General features: G+C 38.8%; 1 protein-coding gene across 3 annotated transcripts in view; it reads left to right on the forward strand.

Annotated features, from left to right (window-relative positions):
- The first annotated feature begins 6,220 nt into the window (after positions 1-6,220).
- Positions 6,221-27,609, forward strand: part of Cep41 (centrosomal protein 41) — a 42,585-nt gene continuing 21,196 nt past the window's right edge. Inside the window, exons 1-3 of one of the 3 annotated variants that reach the window (XM_058582836.1) lie at positions 6,224-6,362; positions 19,197-19,305; positions 20,269-20,332. Coding sequence is in view for 1 of the 3 variants with exons in the window: in XM_046455118.2 (XP_046311074.1) it covers positions 6,330-6,362; positions 20,269-20,332 (97 nt within the window). In the remaining 2 variants the exon portion in view is untranslated. Of the gene's footprint in view, positions 6,363-19,196; positions 19,306-20,268; positions 20,333-27,609 lie in introns of all 3 variants that reach the window. The other 2 variants (XM_046455118.2, XM_046455120.2) reach the window with 2 other exon arrangements.

Consider the following 27,609-nt stretch of genomic DNA (forward strand, 5'->3'; position numbering starts at 1 on the left):
TTCCCGGATATGCCTGCTTGACTTCTGGCTTTCAAGCTCTGGAGGCTGAGGCAGGAGGATTGCAAGATCAAAGCCAGCCTCAGCAAAGGCGAAGCACTAAGCAACTCAGTGAGACCCTGTCTCTAAATAATGTACAAAATAGGGCTGGGTATGTGACTCAGTGGTTGAGTGCCCTTGAGTTCAACCCCTAGTACCCACGCCCCCAAAAGAGGTTTCCTTGACCACCAACCCCCAGCCCCATATGAAAACAGCTTTTGCTTCTATCTTCGTGCTGCTTTTCTTCCTTTCCTCAGATGTAGATGGATTTTGTTTCTATCCCTCCCCAGGGTCACCTCCCCTAATGGCCTAAGGTTTTATCAATTTAATAATAGGAGTGTCATAGGATATGGCACTATGGATTGAGCTTGCCCGAGCAGCAATCACTTCTTGCAAATCTATACCACTAAGGGAGCTTCTGACCTCCTGCCCTGCCCCCAATCTTTCTTTGAGGATTCAGGGACACTAATGGAGAAAATATTACAAGTGAACATAAACTCTTGTGTCTGGGGCTCTATATTGGTGGAAGTTCTAAGCCGTGTGTGTGTGTGTGTGTGTGTATGTGTGTGTAAATATCTATCGAGACTATGGAGGCTGGCAATTCCAAAGGCTAGGTGGGCAGGCTAGAGACCCAGGGAAGAGTGCTGGTAGAATTCTCTTTGCCCTGGGGGTGGTCAGTCTTTTTTTCCCTAAAGTCTTCAAATAATTGTATGAAGCCCACTCATGTTATAAAGGGTAATCTGCTTTGCTCAAAGTCAACTGATTTAAATGTTAATCTCATTTTAAATAGCCCCTTCATAGAAACATCTTCAAAAGTTTTGACCAAATATCTGGGTATTACGGCCTGGTCAAATTGATACATAAAATTAACCAGTATAGCCCCCCCTCCTTACTCCAAACTGATCTTCTAACCCAAACTCAGCCTCCAGGTGATGGTGAACATTTTAGCTGATTTCTCCTCTCCATTTCTTTTTCTCCAGTGTTCTACCAAATGTCAAAGTTGGGTGTGTCTCTTCTCTCCTCAGTGGGGCTTGTCACTTTTTTGAGTCAGGTTATGTGACTGAGTACCTTGTGACCTTAGCTCTCCGAAGGATTCAAGAAAATTTAGCATATGAATTTGGGGATTAAGTCGCCAACACATAAAACTTGGGGGATGGATTTTGCAAATTATTCATTTTTCCTATAATTAAGACGAGAGTGATGTTCCCTTGCAGCTTTTCATATTCCAAATGAAAGCAGAAATACCATTAATATGGCTTTTGCTTTGTTTTTAACCTGGGTGTGATCTTGATTATTTAAAAATCATGAAAAACAGGAATTATATTTGCAGAGTTTAGCACAAGTGGTTGTACATTAGTGGCCTGTAGATTTCACATAAAAACCTAAGTTTCTAAATTATTTTGAAAAATTGATGATCTGACATCTGACACGCTTCGTCCACGCTCGCTGGCCTTTTCCTAGGGCACCGGCTCTCCACTGTGTCCCCTCTGTCCACTGTGTCCAGAGTGTGACAGGTACCTCCCAACCTCATTCCTCCTCATGTCCTCAAGGAAGATCATCCTGAGACCCAGGTCGGTTCTTCAGAGACAAAATGGATCTAAGGCAGAATATTATTCTTGCAAAGCCCAGGCCAAAAGCTGGAATATGACATAGGACAACCAAATGCTCTGGGCTCCATCTCAGGTGGTCAGGGAGATCTTGGATCTCCAGAGAGAGGACACCAGGTATCCCTTCTACCATAGCCAGGCATTCCCTGTAGCCCACTGCTATGTTTGAATGCATCCCCCAAATTTTATGGGTTGGCGACTTAATCCCCAAATTCATATGCTAAAATTAGTTGGAGGAGGAACCTGTGTGAGGTAATTAGGCGATAAAGACTCTGTCCTTAAGAGTGGATCAATCCATTCAGAGATTAATGGGTTGATAGATTGATGGGTTATTAAGGAAATGACTTTGTTTTAAAAGTGACTTCTCTTGGCAAGATTGCTCTATCTTGCCATGTGATGCCCTCTGCCATGTTATGATCCAGCAAGAAGGTCCTCACCAGGAGCGAAGCAGATGATGACACTATGCTCCAGGACTTTCCAGCCTCCAGAACTCTGACCTAAATCTGCCTCAATTCTTTATAAATTACCTGATCTCAGGTATTTTGTTATAGCAACAGAAACAAATTAAGATGCCCGTAGAAGTAGCTGTAGAACTGCATGAGTAGGAATGCTGACCCCATAAAAAAAGCACCCATAATGTCAATTATTTCAATTTATTTGTTTCATTAGAAAATAATACCATTTGAGAGGTGGGTAATACTCCCCTGTGAGGAGATGAAGGGATGATTGAGGCCTTTGGGTCCAGACTCAGCACTTAAGCGTAAGCCGGAGGGAGGAAAGGCCCAGTCACCTACTCAGAGGTGGGTATGCTCATCCTTTGAACGCATCTCACCACCAGGAGAATGACACCAACTTGTTATCGCCGTCAGAGGGACTTCAAGACAGGATGAGCCTGCAGATCTTTGGGTTCACTTTCAGGCCTGCCTCAGCTGCAGTTTCATTTTGGGGGCCAAGGGAATGACCCTAGGGTTGGACTGGATGGAGCAGAATTGTCTCCTTAATCATCTGGAAGTACATGTCACTTAGGAAATAAGGGTAAATGAAGCCAAGAAAAGGAGCCAAGGCTCATATCCAACAAGTAACATCATGAGACAGGCCTGAGGGGAGGGTGCTGGGCTTTAGTCAGGAAACCACGCTTGACACCCAAGGGTGGAGGGATGGAGAGCTAACTGGGTGGAGATGATGAGACTGGACAAGCATAGGGATCCAAGACGGATGGTCCAGAGGATTTGAGGCATGGGAAACGTCCAGCCTGCTTGACACCAAAGTGCTCATTTAGTTCTAGGTAGGGGAGGCTAGGAATTGACCAGATCAGAAGCACCTAAAACACAAACTAGCCTTATACTGACCACTAAGACCTACCTGGGGCTCCTCCCAAGTTCTACAGAGACCAAAAGCTTTCAGGAATCCATACAGGGTTAAAAAGAAGACATCAAACAAATGGAAGTTCACAAGAGCACTTCTAACTTCAGGAAAAATAAGATTAATCAGTGGAAGTAGGAACTTTTAAAGAAAAGAATCAGAACTTCTTCTCTTACAAACAAAGCTTGAACCTCTTAGCAATCACGACTCTGATTGCAAGGATCTCGTTCAAGTGCCTGGAGAGTCTTTTACTGCCAAGAACTGCGGCACTTCACATAGAGGAATTACTCGGAATTCAGCTCTGGTCTAAATCAGCCCAGACAAAAGCCTTAGACAGTTTCCAGACTGAACTCTGCATCAGGTTTTTTTGTTTCTTAGAGGGAAAATGTGATTTTTAAAGTATAGACTGAATTCACAGTCACTGAAGAAAATCTGTGAAATACATAAAAGTATTAAAAATAAAATAAATACCCATATCCAAAACCTAGAGATGGTTTACATTTAAAAAATTTTTTTTCAATTTTTCCATGTGCATACCTATGCTTTTTCTGCTTGAAAATCCGGCATCATATTACATTTTTAAAAAGTTGCCCCATCCTCTTTCAGTTACTATACCAGGAACATATACTATACCATTCCTTAATTATGCCTTGAGACAAAAAACGTTTTCATGGGTCCGTAAGATCGTTTTTTATTTATATGCCATTTTAACCATTTTTACTAGATGATCAATTAGGTTGATTCAATTTTTTATCATTTCAAATCAGATTCCAATGAACATCTATGGGTATGATCCCTGAACATCAGTCTGATAATTTCCTTTGGAGAAATTCTTGGAATATTAAGAATTGAGAACTTTTTTTTTAAGACAAGAAATTGGTTTATTTGTTATGTTTGTGTTCCAGGTGCTCTATTAGGACTTGACAAGAATTGAGGACTTTTTAATACCCACTCTCAGATTGCTTTTCAAGATGGTCATATTCTTTATATTCACACTAATAGTGAACAAGTGTGTTTGTTTCATAAATCATTAGTGAACACTGAGCCTCACCATCAAAAAGAAGAGAGAAAAAAAAATATCCTTTGTTCATTTGTTAGTTGGAAAATAGATCTAGCATTTTTCTTTATATTTCTGTAATTATTAGACACTTTTTCATATGTTTATTTAATGTTTTTATTCTATGGATTATAATCTTCATCATGTACCTATTTTTTTTCCCTATTGAGGGTAATCACTTTAATATTGATCCAGTTTTGGCATGGAAGGATCCAAAAGGAATCATGATGTTAAAAGCCTTTAAACTTTCCAAAGATTTCTCTGAAATATAATGTGAAGGAAATAGGTGGCTCTTCTGGAGCAGAGTATTTCAATGCATGGCTGTTGAACCCTTTTGCAAAAGATTCAAAGGGTGGGAGCAGGGAACACGAATGTGAATTGCTATACCTTCACACACAGCACAGACTCAGGAACTCACATCCCCATTCTCTCTCCGTATGCTTCGTATGCAGCCCCAGTTTGACAACCATTATGACTGTTAAGGTCAATGAACCTGATATTCCCATACCCTCGGAACCAAAGAGGAACCCAAACACTTGTACAAAGGAGTGAGCCTAACAGTGAACAGAAGCTAAATGGGCTTTTTAGCCTCTTGACCATTGTCCTTTTACTTGATTATTGCATTACCATCCATTTACTCAGTCATCCTCGATACCTTCTTATTCCTTGTCCCCTTTGTTTTCTCATGTTTATTTGCCTACAAATATATTTTAAGTCTCTCCTTTTCTCTTTCTCATCACCCCTTAGTCACTTATTATCTTCTTTCTGCTTTTTCCTGTTTATTCTACTCATAATCTCCAAGCACCCCCAAAACATTCTAGGTAAGCAGTGTATTCTAAATAGTAATTTGTCTGGAAGCTTCTGTTTGCTATGATTCTAAATGAGTATCCTCCTCACCTCCCACCTTTCCAGTTTTTTTGCAACCCCAAATCCCTCCTTATTGTAGTGGAAGAATGAGAGACTGGAACTTTTAGAGATGCTAAAGGATCCAAAAGGAATTAGGGAAGTTAGATTAGAGAACATTAGGGAAGTTTGATTAAGTATGAAAGAGTGAACGCAGTTCAAGAAGCAGCTGTGACCATAGTTCAAGACCCTGGATATCAAACAGCTCTGAATGGCTATTCCATCGAAGGTATGGCCCTAAGAATGGGTTGCTGAAGGACCTGAGAGGACAGGGACATGCGAGACCACATTGTTGAATGGGTCATCTGCACAGACCCTGAAGTGGCTCATATGTATGCTATTATTCAGAGAACCAGTGAATATGAACAGCTCAGGGTAATCTTTCTCCATTCCTGGAAGAAACAACTTAGAGCAAAGGACAAAGGGTTACTGTGTTGTTCCTTCCACGTAAAAGGAAATAATAATTTTGATGGATTTGGTGGGACATTTAAGAGCCAAGTCAAACTGTGTGCGTAATTGTTTTGTAAAGGTGCTAGGACTTAATTTTCAGATCTGGAATGAGAACAGGTGGTGGCTGATGGCAGGAGTCACAATGGTTTCCATGACGACGGGATTGGGTTTTAGTCATCTTCCCATCCTCCACAAAACCTACTGCAGCTTTTCTCATAAGGTGCTTATTAAATACTTGTTAAATGAATGATGAGCCACTGAATGGTGTGTGTGCTTTGCAATTAAAGCTGCCGTTCTTTCGCTAGCGTAAAAGCTTTTAAAGCAACAATAATTATTGTATTTACTCATGATATTTTGCATAATTTGCATAATAACTTAACTGAAAACAATAAACTATATACTCTCATTCCTGCTTCATATCGTATTCTCTATTAGGGAGGGGTAGCCCAGATGTTTGATTAGAATGGCCTTAAGAGCGGGGAGTAGGCTCCAAGGAGGTGCGTCCCGTGCTGCATTCCTGCTCCCCCATCAGCTAAAACGCCCCTTCGGTCCCCACTATCGAAACCCTCCCCTCGCCTGGGCACTGCGCAGGCGCCAATCTGCTCCCTCCGGCCCCCGCCCGGAACCCCACTTCCCGCGCTAAGGCTGGAGCTCGCGGTCCAGCGCCCAAGCACAAAAGGCCGGGCTAGCTGGCGTCCCGCGTAGTCCTTAGCAACCATTGATCGGAGTCTCGTTCTCACACGACCCTGAACTGAGACAGTAAGCGGAGCAGCCATTGGCTGGCCTGGGAAGACAGGCCAATCGGAGAAGAGATTATAGGGAGGCGGCTGAGCGAGGTCGGGGTAGGGGTTGAAAGCTAGGGTTAGAGGCAACCCGTGAGGCTAGAACCCCGAGCGAGGTCGGTTGGAGCAAATATGTCTTTCCGGAGGCACATTGGGAATCCTGAGGTGAGGGCCAGGTCCGGACCTCAGAGCCGGACGGGGCGGGCGCACCGGAAAGGGCGCCACGTGGACAGGGACGACCAGACAGCTACTTCCGCCGCCCGGAAGGCGGGAAGCGGCCGGCGTGAGGAGGGGTCGGAGCTCAGGGCCGGGGGCGGGGGAAGGCCTGGGGATCCAGGCCACGTTTAGCGTCTGGTGGTGACAGTCCCCAAGTATGGACTGGACGTCCAAATATGGTTTGTCGCCGCGAGGCGCGAAGTACATAAAGTCACAGCCCCTACCTTCAAAGGGCTTACAGTCTAGGAGTGACAGTTGCAAAACTAGTGAAATACAAAGGAAGCTCTGAGCACTAGAGAAACCAGAGGAAAGGGAGCCATCATTTAATGGTGTTGGTACAGGAAGAGCAGAAACAAGCAGACCAACCCATTGGAAAAGGGGACAAAACAGGGAATTACTTTTACCCCCCACCCCCTTCCCTAGGACTTCTAACTTCTTCATCTATCTCACCCTAAGTGCTTTGCTGCATTCGTGTCCATCTAAGGTCAACAAATATTAGATGCCTACCATGCAGTAGGTGCTAGACTTAGAGAACAAGACGAGGCCTCCGCCCTTTAGGAAGTCAGTCTCAAGGAGACCTTTAAACAAGATTTTAATACACAAAGACCAAGGGAGGAAATGAGAGAAGGGTCCTGGGCATTTCAAGGCCATTCATTAGGCCGGTGAAAAAGCATCCCTGGTAGAAAAGCATGAGCAAACAGTTGAGTGTTGAGCTCTTATCAGTCCCTTGCAGGAGTCTATAGAGACTAAAGTTGGGAGGGGTCTTCTATATCTTGCTAAAGTTCTTAGCCTTTATCCCAAGGCGAGTTGCAATTCTTTCATCTCGGTGAATCCTTGGTACAGTGTTGAGAAAGGCTGAGTTCAGGCTGTGCAGAACACCATGATCAATTAGTAAAGCTAACTTAATCAATCTAAATACTGTATAATCTCACATGTGAAATCTAAAAAAATCCAACTCAAAAGCTGGGGTTGGGAGGTGGGGTGGGGAGATGTTGGTCAAAGGATACAAAGTTTCAGTTAGGAGGACTAAATTTTTGAGATGTATTGCACAACAGAATGTTGAATAGGTTAATTAGGTTGATTTAATGATTCCACTGTGTGTGTGTGTGTGTGTGTGTTGCCCATGCATCAAATTGTGCCCTATAAATACATACAATTATGGTTTGTCAAAAAAAAAAAATGTTAGTAAGAAATATCTCTGGGGAGTAAGGGGGTAGATTACCAGACTACTAGAGAGTAGAAGTTTGCCACATAATTAATTCTCTTACCTGCTGGTCAGAATTTGAAAAGTTTTAGTAAGGAGTGACATGGGTATTTACATGGTCAGATGACTGTAACCGCATGAAGGAGAATGGACTTGTGGAGGCCAGGACTAGAGATAGGGAGATTGGTGAGGTAGGTTATTTGTTACAGATCTAAACTGAGGCCACTGAAACTGGAGACAGAATTGGGGAGCAATATTTAAGGGGCATACTATGGTTTGTATCTGGAATGCCCCCAAAGTCTTATGTATTGAAGTCTTTGTCCCCAGTGAAGCCATGTTCGGAGGTCAGGTGTTTTGGGAATTGATTGAATTATGAAGGCTCTGATTTATTGGTGGATTAATCCATTGATAACTGAGTGGACTACTGGAAGGTGGTAGAAACTGTAGACAGGTGGGGCTTGGTTGGGAGCTTGTCCATGGAGACTGTATCTTGTCCCAAGCCCCTCCTCCCTGCTTTTGGCTGCAAGGAGCTTAGCAACTTTCTTCCACCACATCCTTCCACCATGTTTCAGCCTTGGAGCCATCTAAGGACTGAAACCTCTGCAACAGTGAGCCCAAAGAAAACTATTGACTATAGCAATGAAAAGCCTACTAACGGGGCGAAATCATGGAGACTCCTTGATTAGCTTTGGGAGAGTGATGGATGACCATCTAAATGAGGAACTCCCGTTTTCTCCATCCTTTGTCTTAAATTCATTATTCTGATATTGCACATATATTGCTGGTTCTTTAATTTTTATTCTTCACTTTTATTTCCTATTCTCCTTATATTTGTCTTTTTTGCTTTTTTTCAAGAGGTTGACTTTATCTACTAATCCTTTTATTGTTTTTAATTTCTGCCAATATGTTTTTAATTTTTAGGGATTCTGTTTTAGAAAATTTTGGTTGTTTTCAGTTTGGGGCTTTTAAAATAACTATACCAACATTGGGTGTAGTTCTTTTTCTGGGATAGACACCCAGGAGTACGATTGCTAGGTTGTAAGGTAAGCATATATTTAGTTTTATTAGAAATTGCCAAACTATTTTCCAGAGAGACTATATACTGTTTCTACCAACAGTGTATGAGATATCCACGTTTTGTAAAATCTTGGTTTTATAACGTTTGATGTTGTCAGTGTTGCTGGTGGTGGTGACTGTGTAAATATTATTTCAGAAATAATCATTGAGATTACTTGTCCTTTCTTATGTTTGTTTTTCCTAGAGTTTTTGCCTTTACTTTATTCTGTTTTTTATGACTAATATAAGAAATTTTTTTACATCACTATTTACAATGTTTCCATTTGCCCAGAGAAAGTTGGTGTGTATGTGTGTGTGTGTGTGTGTGTGTGTGTGTGTGTGTATAGAAAGAGTTTTATATTGTAATTTTGTTTTACATAAATGTTATAATATTATACATATGGTTATTTGACTTGGTTTTTTTTTCACTTAATATATCTTGGATATCTTTCCATGTTAGAAAACTATAGCTCAACTTAATTATTTTCTTTTAACTCTTACCTAAGTACTTGATATGGTCATATCATAGTATTAATCATTTGTTTGTTTGTTTGTTTTTGGTTATATTAAACCTAATTTGTGCAAATGGATTGATATTTAATTCTTCATAGTCTCCAGTTATAGCTAATTTTAGTTCTTATTATTTTTACCTTTCATTCTTCTCCGTTCACCATAGACATCTGCTCCCATACATTTAATGTGTATCTTTCCAATTTACAGGCTTTATTTTTCTTATATGGCATACATTATTTTCTGTGCTTAAACATAGTAAAAGTATTATGCTATTTATCTTTACAACTTTTATCATGCAAATTATGCTTGAGTTCCATCCATATAGATGGATATGTCTACTTTAAAACTTTTAACTGCCGTACAGTAATGTAGCATTTTATTTGTTCATTCCTCCATGGTGGTCTTTTAGGTTGTTTCTGACTTTTTGCTGTTATAAACACTGATGCAATGAACATTTTAAAAATATTTATATGTACATGACAGTAGAATGCATTTTAACACGTCATACTTAAATATTGAGTACAACTTCTCTTTCATCTGGTCATACAATGTAGAGTTACATAGGTCATTTAATCATATATGCACATAGGGTAAAATGTCCGATTCATTCTGCTATAATTTCTAACCCCATACCCCCTCCCCTCTCCTCACTCCCCTCGGTCTAGTCCAAGTTACCTCTGTTCTTCCCCCCACCAGTGAACATTTTTACTGTTGAGTTTTGAGAGCTCTTTTTATATTTGAGATACTAGTTCTATACTGGATATGTGCTTTGCAAATAATTCTTCCTGGTCTGTAGCTTAATGTTGTTTCTTTCCTTTTTTTTTTTTTTTTTGTGTGTGTGTGTTGTGTGTGTATGTTGGGGATTGAACCCAGGAGTGCTCTACCATCAAGCTATATCCTAAGTACTTTTTAATTTTTTATTCAAGATGGGATCTCACTAGTTGCCCAGGGTGGTCTCTATCTTCCAATTCTTCTGCCTCAACCTTGTGAGTCACTGAGATTACAAGCGTGTATCAGTGTACCTGGCTGTAGTTTTTTTTTTTTTTTTTTTAAGAGAGAGAGAGAGGAGAGAGAGAGAGAATTTTAATATTTGGGTTTTTTTTAGTTTTCGGTGGACACAACATCTTTGTTTGTATGTGGTGCTGAGGATCAAACCCGGGCCGCATGCATGCCTGGTGAGCGCGCTACCGCTTGAGCCACATCCCCAGCCCCTGTAGTTTTAAAAATCCTGTAGCAAGGCTGTTTTTGAAAGAAAAAGGGGTTAATATTTTTCTCTTTTTATTATTTAAATTTTATTTTTTTTGGGGGGGGGGTGGGTACCAAGGCACTTGACCCCACAGGAGCACTTGGCCACTGAGCCACATCCCCAGCCCTATTTTGTATTTTAGAGACAAGGTCTCACTGAGTTGCTTAGAGCCTCGCTAAAATTGCTGAGGCTGGCTTTGAACTCGTGATCCTCCTATCTCAGCACCCAGATTACAGTTTAATTTTTTATAGTAGTAGCTTTATAGAGATGTTAATTCACATAATTTAAATTTACTCCTTTTAATGATCTATAGAGATGTGCAGTCATCACTAGAGTTAATTTTAGAACATTGTTATCACCCCCAAAAGAAATACTGTAACCTCTAGCTGGCGTCAATCCTCCCATCACTCCTTCCCACCCAGTTGTGGAAATCACTAATCTATTTTCTAGTCTAGATATTTCATATAAAAGAAATCTGAAAAATGGTCCTTTGTAACTGCCTTCTTCCACTTAGCATGATATTTAAGATTTGTTCTTGTTATTTCATTCATCAGTACTTCATTCCATTTATTGCTGAGTAATATTGTATCACATAGATATACCTCATTTTGTTTATCTGTTCTTCTATTGATGGACATTTGGATTGTTTCCATTTGGGGGCTATGAATAATGCTACAGTGAATATTCATATATACATTTTTGTCTGGATATGCTGTTTTCATTTCTCTAATGATACATTATATGAATACACACACACACACACACACACACACACACATATATGCATTTCCCCTTTTGGGTGCTGAGATCCAGGAATAGGTCAACAAAGGATAGTATTAGATAGTATTGGTTAGGGTGTTTTTTGTTTTGTTTTGTTTTAGTTATAGTTGGACACAGTACCTTTATGTTATTTATTTATTTTTATGTGGTGCTGAGGATCGAACCCAGGGCCTCGCATGTGCTAGGCTAACGCTCTACCGCTGAGCCACAACCCCAGCCCTGGTTGGTTTGTTTTTGCAGTACTGGGATTGAGCCCAGAGGATCTCTACACTGGGCCACACCCCCAACCCTTTTATTTTCTTTTGAGTAGGGTCTCACTGAGTTGCCCAGGTTGACCTTGAACTTGCTGTTCACCAGCCTCAGCCTCCCAAGTTACTAGGATTTCAGGTGTGGGCCACTGTACCTTGCTCCAACTAATAATTCTTTTAAAAATGTTTTTCCCCTGTATAGTCTCTGTTTCCTCCAAATATCTGTTTTTCTTTTTGTTTTTGTATCAATCAGCTTAGACTGCCATAACAAAATACCATAGACTGGGTGGCTTAAGCAGCAGAAATTTATTTTTCATAGTTCTGGAGTCTAAAAGATCAAGATCAAGGTGCCCACTGAGTCCAGTTTCTGGTGAGGACTCTCTTCCTGGCTTGTAAATGTGCTCACAGTGAAGGTGAGGGGAGAGGGAGTTCATTGTTGTCTCTTCTTATAAGGACCCTAGTCCTATTAATTCTATTGGATAAGAGATAATGATCTCAGGCTTCTTTTAGTTCTCAGTTATTAATTTGTGTTTTTGAGTAGGAGATTTATTTTTTATTTTATTGGTGCATTATTCTTATACATAATAGTGAAATTTGTGGGCTGGGGATGTGGCTCAAGCGGTAGCGCGCTCGCCTGGCATGCGTGCCGCCTGGGTTCGATCCTCAGCACCACATACAAAGATGTTGTGTCCGCTGAAAACTAAAAAAAATAAATAAATATTAAAATTCTCAAAAAAAAAAAGAGGGAAAAAAAAGAAATTTGTTCTGTTCTCTTTATATATGGACAGAACATAATTTAATCAATCTTATTTCCTAATATCTTGCTATTCCCTCTGCTCCTTGCTCCCCCGATCTGTTTGCTCTTTGAGTAAAAGATTTTAAAAGGTGGTTGAGATCTTTGTATATTGGGGAGAGGCTTGCAAATGTTAAGCTTTATTATAGAACAATATCACTAAGCTGTGATTTAGGAACTCCCCCTTTCAACTCTGCACTCTCAGCCTTTCCTCTGTGCCTGGTCAAATTCTCCAGAAAATTCCTCTGGTCTCCTGAGAGTAAAAGCGTAGATGGATGCCTGGTGGGATTATACCTAGAGATTAAATCTCAACACTAATGTGCACCATTCACTTATTCCTCTCATTTTCAATAAAGATATCTCTGCCTTCTACTGTGTGGAAACCTCCCACTCCAGAAATCCTTTCCAGGAAATAAATCAATAGACGTCTGCTAGGATGGGCACGGGGCAGTCACTCAGTAGCACAGAGGAGAGAGGGATTTGGAGATCCAGCTGCTTCTCAAATAGGCTCCCACCAGTCCTTTCAGCCACTTCTTTTACTCCCCACTTCTGGAGGTGCCTGAGTCTGTCAACTCCTCAGCCTTTTAAGACTTGTTCTTGGCTTCTTTCCCTGTTCCTTCTTAGTCTTCGGTTATCTTGAGTACATCAAGCATTTTCACTTGTTGATCTGCTTTCTAGAGTTCAAGAATCTAGTGTTCTACTGCTGTCACTTCTCCCACTCTGTTTGATTTTGGGTGGGTGGGTATAATACTGAAAGGTAATAATACCCTTTCAGTGAAGGTTTTGGGTGGGAGTGAAATAAAATGCTTTAATTTAGTCTGCTCTCTTTGCCCAGTATAGGTCATCTGTAATTATTGTATTTACTAGTTTGCTTTCTGGCATACTTACAAGAACATAGGATAGGGACCTCATCTGCTGCATTGTCTCATTACCTGCACACAATAGTATTTCATAAATATTTGTCAAATAAGTGAATATGTATGATTGAGATAGATCTATCTATCTATCTATCTATCTCTGAAACTGAGAGAAGTCAAGGCTGAAAGTTCACAAATCAGAAATTAGATGCCTATAAATGGAAATAAGCCTAAGTGTTTGGCTCACAGAGAACCTATTGATTGAGAAGGTGGAATCCTGGGGAGCACAGTAATTAAGTGGCTGACAGAGAAATGATCTGTGTGTCATTAGAGAATCAGAGAATACCGCCAAAGCCAAGGGAGTGGAAACTGAAGAAAGTGGGGATATATGTCAGTGTCATGTGGTATAGAAAAATAAGTTACACTCTGAAGAGTATCCATTATATTCATCAAATAGGGGATCAGATGTTGGGTAGCTGTGGTAGAATCCTCAGTGAGCAGCACTATAATGGACTGAAGAGAAGGGCAGATATGCAATGTACATCATTATTCCTAAGAAGCTTAGCTAGAGAATAATCAGGGTGGAGTGATGTTCTAATTATATATTGATTTCTTTTGAACCATTTCCCTATTTTTAAAAAAAACCCATCATTTTACTATTATCCCTCATGGTTCTGAAAATTCACTGGGCTCAGCTAGGTGGTTCTCACTTGGAATCTCTCATGTGGTTTTGCAGACAGATGGGAACTGGAGCTAACTTACTTTGAAAACGTCTTCATTCACAAGTGTAGTGTTATTGTTGTCTATTGGCCACGCAATGGGCTTTTCTGTGTGGTGTGGCCTTTCCTATCACATGATCACTGAATTCCAAGAGCAAGTTTCCTGAGAGAACCAGGTAGAAGCGGTACTTCTTTTATGATCTAGCCTCAGAAGTCACATGATATCACTTCCATCACAGTCCCAGACCCACCCAAATTCTGCAGAGGAAACATAGATTTCACTACTCAATAGGAGGAAGGTAACATCACACTAGGATGGGAAATTTTCTTGTGGCCATCTTGAAAAATGCACTTGGAGTGCTTTTTCCATCCTTCTTCCCCATCTTTTTATCCACAGAAGTTCAACCCTGAAACACAGCTTCAGTGCCCACTCTTCTGTGAACTCTCTTCTCACTCTACAATGTATGAGCCATCTCCTTTCAGATTTCCAGAGCCCCTGATGACTGTGTACCTACATAGGCACCAGCATGCACACTGATGTTGTTCATGTCTTCATTTGGCAGGTACTTACTGCTCTTTCACTAGTACAAGGCTTTGTAGCAAGTACAGAGATGTACAAGATTGAGCCCCTGTTGGAAATGCAGGGAGTGAGATGTGTGAATGGCACAAAGAGAAGTAAAATCTAGGCAGGGAAGATATTTCCCTCTGACTGGGGCCTTTTAAAGGAGAATTCCTAGGAGACATGTTTGTGCTTGGTTTCAAGAGTCAGAAGAAGTGGAGAAGCTGGGTAAGGAAGGTACACAGGGAAGATATTACATATCATTTGACCCTCCCTAGAGATGTAGCCCTTACAGGGTCTTTGACATTTTCGGTTGTTCTCAAAGAACCTGCAATAATACCACAAACATCAACTTAACTTCCTGATTCTTCTTAATGAACTTCATTATGACTACCTATCTTAAATTTTTATTTTATTTTAAATATATCCAAAGCTTCCTCTTCTACCTGAACCTCTGCTCATTAACCTATAAACATTCTCAAATTAATTTCTCTCTCTTTCTGTCTTAAAGAAAACAACAACAAAGATTATCCCTTAGCTCTTGGACTGGGGAAAAAAACAAAAAGACCATCTGTCTACTTATCATCCTTTTCTTTCCTTCCTCCCCTCTCATACAGGGGACCTGCTGTTTTTGCATCTGCCCTTGTCAATTTACCATAACTGCTTTCACCAAGGCCATCTACAATGTCCTGTTTTGCTAAATCCAAATTCACCTTTCTGTTGTTCTTTACTTGACCCTCATTCTTGTTCACCTGTTCATGCTTGACCTCTTGTTCTCTGACGTGACAGCTTTGTTCCCTGTTGACCCCTCCCTTCTTTCTGCAGCTCTTCTTAAGTTTTCATGACCCACTTTCTTATGGCCTCTTCTGAGTCTCAGAAGTTGCCTCTTATCCACCTAACCTTCAATGTTGGGGTTTTTCTTCTCAGTTTATACTTTTTCTAGAGTGGGTTTTGGCCATTATCATGATTTCTTCAGTTGCCTATAGCTGATAACTCCCATATCTTTTTTTTCATAGACTACATCTATCTCCTGATTTCCAAATCCATATAGCCAACTAGACACTTCCATTTTAGATAACCTACAGATATCTTATACTGATCATGCCCTAAACTGCACATACCATGTTTTTCCATATATGCTTCCTCTTCAACTCCCTTGTTGGGGGCATGGTACCACTGTCCTTTTGTTACAACAGGCCATTGACCATTGTTTTGATTCAACATTTTAAATGTTTCTTGAAATGGTTTCTGTTCATCTCTACTGCCACTTTCTCAGGACCAGAGTTCCTTTTAGCACAATACCCTCCCACCTGATTTTCTTGACTGCTCCCTTCTTGACTACAAGCAAATTTTCCAAATTGCCGCCAGAGTGAGCTTGTTAAAAAAAAAATGGAAATATAATCTCATCACTGCTCCCTAAACTTTCAGTGATTCCCCATCATCTTCTCTTGGGTTTCTTAATTTTGGCATTATTGACATTTAGGCTATTTCTTTGTTATGAGGGCTGTTCTGTCCATTATTGAATATTCAGCAGTATCCTTGACCTTTACCCACAAGATAATAACAGCAACCCCCAACACCCAGTTGTGACAACCCAATGTGTCTCTAGACAAATGTTCCTGGGCAAAAGTGCACCTGTTTAAGACCCACTGATCCACAGGATAAAAATCCAAATTTGTTAGCCTGTATACAAGGCCCTTTGTGATCTGCTCCTGCCTGCCTCTCTAGCGTCATTCATCCTCACACTACCCCCAGTGTTCCAGGTCTACCAGTTGCCATTAGCTTTCTTAAAGCTGTCCATACCTTCTCTATCTCTTTACTTGCCCAGGCTTTTCTCTCTGCCAGGCCCTGTCTCCCACCCACTGCTCTGTGTACTTGAAAAACCTTGGGTCCTCAGAATTTAGCACAGAAGGCACCCTTTCAGGAAATGGTTCTTGACACTTAATCTGGATTAGGTACCATTTTTGTGCTCCCATCACACCCCTGCTTCCCTCTCCTTGTTCACCCCACTGTCTGACATAAGTGTATCCAGAAGTCAGTGACAGCTGAATGTGTCCTCAGCATAGGGGTCTGCTCCTGGTGGGCATTCAGTAAGTGAATGGCTGGTGCTCAATAAGTCTTTGTTGAAGGAATGAATAGTCTTCCTTGAAACAGCTGCTTTTCACAGCTCTTTCACTTTCCACCATTCCAGCCTGTTTATGTCATCGAAATAAAGCCAGTTGGTCAGTAGGTCAAGAAGCAGTCTCCCCGAAAGCAAGAATTTTAAAGAAGAAAGTATGGCCGTACCGTAAACACGCACTGTGCTGGCAGTGGAGCACAAATAGCTTTACGTTTTGTGGTTGGTACTAGAAAATCAGCAATAAAAAAAAGTTGGACTGAAATGGGAACATGGAAAAGAAACACTACATTTTTCTCCTGCAGCATATGGATTTCTCATTAGTCCATGTAAGGGAAAACTGGGGGCGGGAAGGGCTCAGTGGCTGCAGCTGTCCACACTCTCCCCTCATCATTCTGCCGCCACCACACCTGGTCCCCAGAGATACCCTCACTTCTTAGCTATTTTGGCTTAGGTATGGACAAATCCCCCTGGTTCGGCAGAGACTGGCCTGGAATTTTTCAAAAGAAGCTTTGCTAGGAAACTGGTGGGAAAAACAAAACAAAAGTAAAAACAGGAAATAAAGTATAGAAATGATAAAAATATAGCGTACCCCCCCAAAAAAAAGTCTCTTAACTTCAGATAACTGAAATCTAGGATTTGCTTTCTTTGACTCTGTACTGTTTGTTTCATTTTGCCATGAAATTGTCTCTCTTTGGGGAACTTGTCATAAATCTTCCTTTTCAGTCTTATGTTTATTTTCCTTCTATTACTTAAGAATCATCTCCATTTTCATTTAGGGAAAATGGAAAGGAATTGGAATTGACATTATAGTCACTTTATCCTATAGACAGCAGATCATAATGAGAAGTGATCAGTAACCTTTTTCTAAGGATGAAACAGATCAATGCTTGCAAAAAGAATCTGAGGACCAGTGCTAACTGTTCATAATAAAGATTTTACTTGCCAGGTGTGAAACAAAAAATGAAGACCATGTCATATGAGTTTTTTAATATTACTTAAGAACTGAACTTTAAAAAAAATTTTTGTAGTTATAGATGGACAGAATACCTTTATTTTATTTATTTTTTGTGATGCTAAGGATCGAACCCAGTGTCTCACACATGCTAGGCAAGTGCTCTACCACTGAGCTACAGCCCCAGCCCAGAACTTAACTTTTTACTCTAGGATTTTTTTTTCTTTTCAACCTTTTAGGCATTAAAATAGCAGATGGCAGGTCTGGATGTAGCTCTGTGGTACAGTCCTTGCCTAGCATGTGCAAGGCCCTGGGTTCGATCCCCAGCACTAGGGAAAAAAAATAGCAGATGGCTTATGTTTTTATGTATCAGCTAAAAATTAAATTAAAAATTTAAAAATAAACAATTCTAAAAAAATAAAATAAAATAACAGATGGTAGTTGTAAGGTTTTGCTTTGGTTTTGTTTTTTGTGTTCTTACTTGGCAAAATTAAAAGTTGATAACTCTCTGTAGGTACCCCCCACAAGTTTTTAAAAATTCTTTTGGTCTCTGAAATCCACAACTTTGACCAACAGATATTTTGTTCAGACATAGAAGTATCCTACCTTTTTTTTTTTTTTTTAATGCTTGTAGGTCATTTGAAAAGGTATCTCAGTATGCAATTTATTTTGCAATCCTCCCAATAGGATATGCTATAAATTGTTTTCAAAAGCAAGTGGTGTAATTTTTTTTTTAAGTTTTGATGTTCTCTCCTAAGGAACCAGATAGTTGGCTGTAATTCAGTCTTTATTCAGACACTCATTTATTGACTGAATATCAGTAAGTACACTTAGTATGTACTGGGTCCTGGGCAAATATAAACCTTTAAGGAAATCCTAGAGTAGGGAAGAAGTTCTAGTTGTAGCCAATAGGCAGGTATTGATACTCTGGGGGATAGGAGAAGAAAGTACCTAATTCCACTTTGGACAGCTTTACAGAGGAAATAAATTTTGTCCAAGGACAAGTTGAGGAAAGGCATTCTAGGCAGACATCTCCAAGACTGGAGATATTACGGGGACATTCCTGTCCATAGGCACATGTGCAGAAGATGAAGTTGGAAAGATATTACCCAGTTTTAATTTCATATTCCACAGCTACCTATGCTGAACATATGGATTTCATACTTATAGGCTAGAAAAAGACCTATAAAAAAGCCATATTTTGTAGTGTCCTTTTTCTTTATCCTTCCCTTCCTTAATGGCTTTTGCACTCACCACAGGAATTTAATATGGGTTAATGTCTTGTGCTTGGATTCAAAGTGTTAACTATCAAAACACAGCACAAGGGAGACCTGGCAGGCATTTTTGCTAACCATAAACTTATCCTGAGCCTGAGATGAGCCTCAGCTGCCACAAGAGCCAGTCTGTTGGCAGTGACACATGTGGAGCCCCAGACTTGGAGGAGCAGTGTCAGAGTTTGCCAGCACAAGCCCTGGCCAGACAGCATCTGGTCAGGTCTGAATCCCACCTGCTATATTTTAGATGATCTGTGGATAAAATCTACAGGGTGTCCCAAAGCCTTCATAAAAAGAGTAACATTAAAAAAGAGGGGCAGGATAGCTGCCTTTCATTATCTTAACAGGTTTTTTGAGGCAGGGGCAGATGATTCACTCTGTTACAACAGTGGATTAAAAAGAAATTGAAGGGAGATCAATTTTGGCTCAATATAAGTTTTTCTTTTCTTTTCTTTTCTTGTAGTATCAGGGATGAAACCCAGGGTTTCCCACATGCTGGGCAAGCACTGTGCCACTGAGCTACATCCCCAGCCCAAGATTATTTTTCTTTCTTTTTCCATATATTTTTATTGGTAAGTTATAGTTGTACATAATGGTGGGATTTGTTGTTGTTTACTCATATGGGCACACAATATAATTTGACCAATATCATTCCCCGGTATTTCTCCTTTTATTTTCCCCTCTTTCCTCCCTCTGGTCCTTCTTCTTTACTGATCTCCCTTTGATTTTCATGAGATCCCTCCCACCTTTTTCTTTTTCCTCTCTAGCTTCCACATATGAGAGAAAACATCCAATTCTTGACCTTCTAAATTTGGGTAATTTCACTTAACATAATGTTCTCAAGTTCCATCATTTTCCTGCAAATGACATAATTTCATTCTTTCTGGCTTAATAATATATACTCCTTAATAATATATACTCCTCTGTGTATATATATATATATATATATATATATATATATATATATATATACCACATTTTCTTCATTCGTTCACCCATTGAGGGACACCTAGGCTGGTTCCATAGTTTGGCTATTGGGAATTGTGTAGCTATAAACATCACTATAATGTGATGACTTTAATTCCAAGGTAATTTCTTTTTCCTTTTTTTTTAATATTTATTTATTTTTTAGTTGTAGTTGGACACAATACCTTTATTTATTTATTTTTATGTGGTGCTGAGGATTGAACCCAGGGCCTCACATATGCTAGGCGAGTGCTCTACTGCTGAGCCACAACCCTAGTCCCCCAGATAATTTCTAAGAGCTTTTTTTTAAATTCTTATCACATAGTGCTCTGAGATTATTTTGACAAAATGTGTTTTGACAGAAACAAGGTAACTGTCTTCACCTGAAGAAATGCCATAGCAAAGAGTTCTATATGGTAGGGATGGTTAGATCTCTAAAGTAGCTTTCATCCTTAAAGTCGATGAAATTTTATTATTTTTCCCCATTTTTAAGTATCTGATTCTTTCCTGAGTTTGCCACCTTTATCTTTACATTAACCCAATTAATTGTGGATTTTCTTATTTTGTAGTATTTGACTAAAAGGATACCACAGAACCCAAAATATCAGCATGTCAAGTCAAGACTGGACACTGGTGAGTAAAGATTAGAAAGTTAGAATTTTTTTTTAATACAATAGCTAATTTTTGACAGAAAGCAGCCCATCAAAACTGGTATAAATCACAGCTAAAAGTTTCTCACTATCTTGCCTGATGTCTTTTTGGGCTCAGGACTTATCTTTGAAAACTGTTTTTCAAATTATCAGTAAAAATTTGCAGTTACATAATTTAGCTCATTTTTCATTACCACATTAGAAATAATAGAAATTGAGAAAATGAAATCCCAGAAATGGAAACCATTGTTCAGTAAGTTATGGCGCTGATGCTAAGTAAATATCAGGAGGTCATCTTCTGTTTTGAAGTACCTTAAATATATTGCTTCAAGCTGGTGGTGATATCCACGTGCATGTTTGTTCTGTTTGGTGTTCACACAGAAGGTACAAGTGAAACTGTGGACTTTGGGTGATAGAAAGATGAGTGTGGATTGTGGTTTTTGCAATGAAAGAGCTTAGATTCAAGTGATGGCAGACAGCTTGAATGAGTAACTAAAATATCAGACAAAATTTAATTAGTCCTGCAGTTTAGGTGAAATATGGTTTACAAGTACCTTCCTATTTATTTCCTTGCTATTCACATCCATCAGTGTCGTGATGAGGACTGCTGTCCAGATCCTGGCGGATTTGCAGTCTTGTGAGGTTTGGGTTGTTTGTTTGTTTTTTTTCTACCCTTTAAATCCTGTTGTGGAAAATCTACCTGATTAAGATGGCTTTGCTAGGGGATTGAGGGACTCTCTACCTTTAGCAGTACTGAATTTTCCACCAGTACCTCAAGACAACTGAGGAAAGCAAAGGGGGGTGTTGTCCTTGTTTAAATGATCTCATTTATTTTGTCTTTCTCTTTCTGCAGTCTCCTTAAAAATCAATATCTTCCATTGCGTATGTTTCCTCAAATAACCTGGACTTCAATTAAATGTTTCAAATGCAGATACTATTTCTTTTTACCTTTCTTTCAAAAATCTCCTTGTCATACAGATATTTATCCTTGCAAATATCCTGTTTGATGGGCAGGTGAAAATATTATCACTGTTTTTAGAGGAGATGGAAATTGTGGCCTGGAGATTTTGTGGTTTACTCAGAGTTCAATATAGAAGCTAAAGCCAGGATTGTTGGCAGAGTGAGAAAGTCAATACTAGAGAGTAGGTGCCAAATCTAGTGTAGTGTCTCACCACCCTGTGTTTCCCCCAGCCTTGTTTCTTCTATCATTTGTACTCTGAGCTCCTTCACTTGTACCCACCTCCCCCTTAATTGCAATAGTGGCCCACCCTTCTGAAATAAGTGATATGGAGGTAAGCACCAGATATGGGAGAGTCCAGAAGTGATGTTAAAAGACTACTGTCCTTGAAATCTTTATAGCTTTGAAATTAAAATTTGTAAAAACTGAGATTTATCTAAGATACTTAGGTTCGTCTATGCCTTTGTAATTTTTTTTCTCTTGAAAATCAAACTGGGGTTGATGCTACCCCATTCTTTCTTTTCAGTTTCTTAATTTATAACTAAAATTTGATTCACTAATAGTGCCTGAAATTAATTTCAGTTTTTGTAATATTGAGATACTTATGTTGGTTTTTATAATATATATTAAATACCTATATCTAGTATATCTTGAGAGTTTTAAAGTACTTTTTAAAATTAGCTTTTTATTCTGAGATAATTGTAGAATCACATGCATTTTGTAAGAAATGATACAGAGAGATTTCATGTACCCTTTTCGCAGTTTCCTATATGGAAACATCTTTAAAAACTATATTGTCACATCCGTGATATTGACATTGACATGTCAGTCAAGGTACGCAACATTTCTATCACCCCAAGATTCCTTATGTTGTCCTTTCTACTCCCACTCAAATATTTAACCCCTGACAGGCACCAATATTTCTCTGTTTCAATCATTTTGTTTCACAAATAGTATATAAATGGGATCCTATAGTATGTAACCTTTGGATTGTCATTTTTTTCCTCAGCATAATTCTTAAGATTTGTCCAGGTTATTACATGTGTTGATAGTTTATTCCTTTGTATTACTGGCTGGTATTTACCTGTTGAAGACCATCTGCATTGTTACCACTTTAGGGCTGTTACAGATGAAAGTACTATAAACATTCATACAGATTTATTTATTTATTTACTGCAGTCGTGGGGATTGAATCCAGGGGTGCTGCACCACTGAGCTACATCCCCAGCTCTTTTTATTTTTTATTTCCACACAGAGTCTTGCTAAGTTGGTGAGGCTGGCCTCAAACTTATCATCCTCCTGCCTCAGCCTCCTTAGTAACTGGGATTACAGGTGTGCACCTCCTTGCCTGGCGTATGTACATATTTTGAGTGATCATAAGTCTTCATAATTGCCCAGGAGTACAATTGCTGAGTCACATGGTAGTTTATTTGTGTGGTATAAGAAATTGCTGAACTGTTTTCCAAAGTCACTGTACTATTTGATGTTCCCACCACATTGGTTAAGTGGTTCATTATCTCTGATAGCCATTCTGATAAATGTGTAGTAATGTATTGCAATTTTACTTTCCCTAATTGCTGATGATGAACATTGCATTTGCTTATTTGCCTTTTGTATATCTGGTAAGATGTCTGTTCATGTCTTTTGCCTGTACTAATTGAATTGTTGGGCTTTTTGCTGTTGAATTTTGAGAGTTTCTTATATATCTCAGTTACTTAGGAGGCTGGGATAGGAGCAGTATAAGTAACCCTTTTTATTTTTTCAGACAAGGTCTTTAGGTTGACAAGGCTGGCCTCAAACTTACATTGCTCCTATCCCAGCCTCCTAAGTAACTGGAATTGCAGGCATGAGCCACTGCATCCAGCAAAAGTTTTAAATTTTGATGAGGACCAATTTTTCAGTTTTTCCTTTTATGGATCATGATTCTGTTATCAACTGTAAGAACTCTTTGCCTATCCCAATGATTTTTTTCTAAAAACTCTCTAGTTTTAAATTTTACATTTAAGTCCATGATACATTTGAGGTGATTTTTATAGAAGGTGTGTGACTTAATCAAGATTAACTTTTTTTGCTTATGGGTATACAGTTGGTTCAGCATTGTTTGTTTAAACGGTTACTTATCCTCCATTGAATTACACGTTCATTTTTGTCAAAAGTCAGTTGGGCATAAATGTGTGGTTCTGTTGCTGGGTCTCTGTTCTGTTCCTTTGATCAGTGTGTTTGTCCCTCTACCATTATTGCCCAGTCTTGATTACTGTAACTACATGGTAAACTGGATTAATTAAAATTGGTTATGCTGATTATTTTTCTTTACAAAATTAGCTATTCTAATTTCTTTTCAGACAAATTTTGTGATAACCTTATTTAAAATTTGCTGTGATTTTGATAGGAGTTGTTCTTCAATTTGGAAAGAATTAACATCTTTACTTTGTTGAGTAACTGTTAACATGTTTTCTATATCCATGGACTTGTCTACTCTGAAAATTTCATAAAAATGAAATCATATAATAAATATATAGCCTTTGTGTCTGTCTTCTCTCACTTAGTATAGTGTTGTCAAGATTCATCTGTGCTATAGCAGGTGTCAATACTTCATTCCTTTTTATTGCCAAATAATATTCTGTTGTACATCTATTCTGTGTTTGTTTATCTACTCATTAGTTGATGGACATTTGGATTATTTACATTTTCTGGCCAAAGTGCTGCTTTGAACATCAATGTATACAAGTTTTTGTGTGAACATGTGTTTTCAATTCTCTTGGGTATATGCCTAGGTGCTGAATTGCTGGTCATATGGTACTCTATGTTTAATTTTTAGAGAAACTGCCAAACTATTTTTTCAAAGCAGCCACAGTTTACATTCCCATCAGCAATGCAGGAAGGCTCTGTTTTCTCCACATTCTCACTAATGCTTGTTATTGTCCATCATGTTGATTATAGCCATCGTTGTGGGTGTGAAGTAGTATCTCATTATGGTTTTAATTTGTATGTTCCTAATGACTAATGATGTTGAGCACCTTTTTTATGTGCTTGTTGGAATTTTTATATCTCCTGTGGAGAAATGTCTATTCAAATCATTTGCCTGTTTTAAAATTGGGTATTTTTCTTTGTATTACAAGAGTTCTTTTATTTATTCTGGATATTCGACTCTTACTCTGTTCTATTCCCTTGATCAGTATGTCTGTCCCTCTACCATTACCACCCAGTCTTGATCACTGTGGTTACATGGTAAATTAAATATTTAAATTGGAAAAGTAAACTGATTATTTTCAGTTTATTTTTATTTATAAAATATAATCATTGTATTTTCTCCTATTATTACTATTGATTATTATTATTTTCATTTTATTTTTCTTTATAGAAATATAATCATTGTGGATATTTTCTCCTATTCTGTGAGTTTTCTAGCATTTTTTGTTGTACTCAGCTGAAGGAGTAAAGTATATCTACCCATCTTCCTGGAAACAAGAGTCTCCCAAACTAGTTTCATAATAGTTTTTTGGAAGGGCCAAAGCATGCCTCAGTGCTTTAAAGCTCAAAATATTTTAAAGTTAGTGTGGGAGAGAAATCTTATTCTAGGACTTGATTGTGTGTATGTGTGTGTGTGTGTGTGTGTTTCAAATTTAGAATCTATTTTAAAGTCAACTTAGGGGAGAGATTTTATTGTAATGTTGGTATTCTGTTCTGTACATTTTTGTGACTGACTTCTCTGTTCAGAGGAGGTCTTCTACCTGGTGTGCAGCACCTGTGGTTATGTACCAAGACCCAGAACCCATCATCCTTTGAAGCCAGCAGGACCTGGGGCAGCCCAAACCCCAGCGTTTTGTCCAAATATTATCATTGCTATTTGTGGCGTGAGGTGGAAAAGATGAGGAGTCCTGGGTAAGAAAATACAGGAGAGACTTTAGAGCCCAAGTAAGAGTTAGGAGTTCTCATATACAGAATGTTTTTAAGCTCTGCAGTCAGAGGAAGTAGGCACAGGAATGAATGAGCATTTCCTATTTCAAGGCTAAATGGATGGGTCTTTAATCTTTTCTTACCAGTGAGCAATTCAGAGTTAATCACAAATCAAGAATTCTATCAAGAACCAAGTATCTCTGATCTTCACCCAAATCATCTGCTGAATTCTTCAGAAACTGATATTTTCCTTGTACATAAAGATTATTTTTTGTTCCTTTACTTCTGTCTCCTCATAGAAACCTGAACACTGATGTACAACCATGGCTAGAAAACTCAGAATTATTTTGAACTTCCAACATTTCTTTTATTCTGTAGGTGCCTGAGTGTATCTTCCCAGCTCCCCAGCACTGCCAAACCGTGCCATGAGTGGATTATGCTCCTGACGAAACCCCTGCCGGCATTTTGTTCAGCCAGCTCGGCAGGGCTCTTGTATGTTCTCAAGCACCCTCACAGGGTTTCTGTTCTGCAGTGCTGCAGACTGATTAAGAGACACTTCCCAAGCCACAGGGCTCTCCCTTTATTAGTCTCTTCTAACTCTTCTGCCAGATGCATTACCTCTTACTGCAGTCTATATTCAATCTCATTTCACATTTCTTTGCACTTTCCAAATTTTGCAAACTTTCTCCATTCAGTCTTTGCTTATTTTTATTTTTATAAAATTTTCCTTCCTTTATTTCTGCATAAACTAGAATATTTCATTTCCTTTATTCTTCTTTAGTTTTTACTTTTCCTGAATACTTGCTAATAGCCTTGATCTTAAGCATTCAAACTCACTATACACTGGGTGCTCTTCATTTTTATTTGGGATTTAATTCTGTCTCTTACGTCAAAGGAAGAGATGTATGTGAAAGGCTTTTACAAACCAGGGTGCACTATACACACGTAGAACTTATTGAGGTTAACAAAGGACCACTGTGCCTCTTTTCACGCTTTCTGCTAATTCTGAACCAAAAGAACTTCTCCTCAGAGGAGGGAAATATTGAAGAAAAATAAAGCCTTAGAGTTGTCTCTTAGCAACTGAGTTCATGCCTTATAAATCTTACCCACCTTAGACTACTGCTGCTCAGAATCACTGGCTTTTCTTACAGGCTTAGTACAAATAATGTTATTAAATTATAGAGCCGCAATGGAAAAAATGTCTAATGAATGAGTCACTCGGTTAATCAATTGTACTCTACCTTTGCACAGGACTATTGATAGAGTTGAATTGTTCCTTTCTCTTGATTCTAATTGTAAAACTTTTGTTACGTATCTTTCATTGCAACTTAAAGTTGTAAGAAGGCAGAAGCCAAATACCACTTTATGTACTTCTCAGTTGCCTGAGTCAATATCGGTCATATGAGTAGTCCAAACAAAACATAATTGTTTATATATCAAATTGTGCATAGTTTAAATAAAATCAGCTGTGCAAAAACTCAAGCCAGATTAGAACGTGATTATTTACATTATTAAACAACTTACTATTAGGATTTTTCAAAGGGTAGATCCTTATAGTATATTCCATTCAGCAAATATTTTTGAGCATCTCCTCCACTAGACAATGTGAGGTATAAAGGTTGTGAGTGTATGTGTTCATGTGCACAGATAAATAATCTTGGACTCTGCATTGAATAAAGTACATAAAACTAATCCAGTCCAGTGACAGATGCTTTGTGAGTGGTAAGCCAGTGCTTTAGGAGTTCAGAGGAGGGAGCGGGTTGCTTCCTGCTGGGTGAGCTAACAAGGTATTATGTTAGAGAACCTAAGGCTGACAGGAAGTTTGTCAAGTTTAATAATTAAGGCAACACTGAAGGAGGTGGGTAAGTTGGCATCTTCAGTAGTAGAGCAAGAAGTTTTAGACAGTGAGTAATGGAGAGCCTCTGTCTTTTTTCTTTTAAATTAGTCTTATCTAGCAAAATTTGGCAGTAATGTATAATTTCAAATATTTTTAAAAAATTAGCTCTCTGGTAGTTTTTAAGACTCCTTTTACATATTAAAATGTGTTTATAAATAAGTGAATTATGAAGTTGATTCTCTTCCAGTCTTTTTAAAAGGTAGTCAAAAACTATTTTCTGAGCTGGGGTTGTGGCTCAGGGGTAGAGTGTTTGCCTGGCACATCTGGGGCCCTGGGTTCAATCCTCAGCACCACATAAAAATAAATAAAGATTGTGTCAATCTACAACCAAAAATAAATATTTTTTAAAAAACTATTTTCTGATGCAATTAGATATAGTTGGATAAGGCACTTAGTTAACATATAAGTGTGTACAGTAGGATACAACGCCTCTGTTTATACTTTCTAAAATCACATTTAGGGATTTTGTGTTGATTTGGGGTCAGTCATCCTAATAGAAGCAATATGG

This window comes from Marmota monax, unplaced genomic scaffold (genome assembly GCF_021218885.2).
Source record: "Marmota monax isolate L192 unplaced genomic scaffold, Marmota_monax_Labrador192_F-V1.1 WCK01_AAM20220418_F8-fsc00131, whole genome shotgun sequence".
In the NCBI taxonomy this organism is placed as follows: domain Eukaryota; kingdom Metazoa; phylum Chordata; class Mammalia; order Rodentia; family Sciuridae; genus Marmota; species Marmota monax.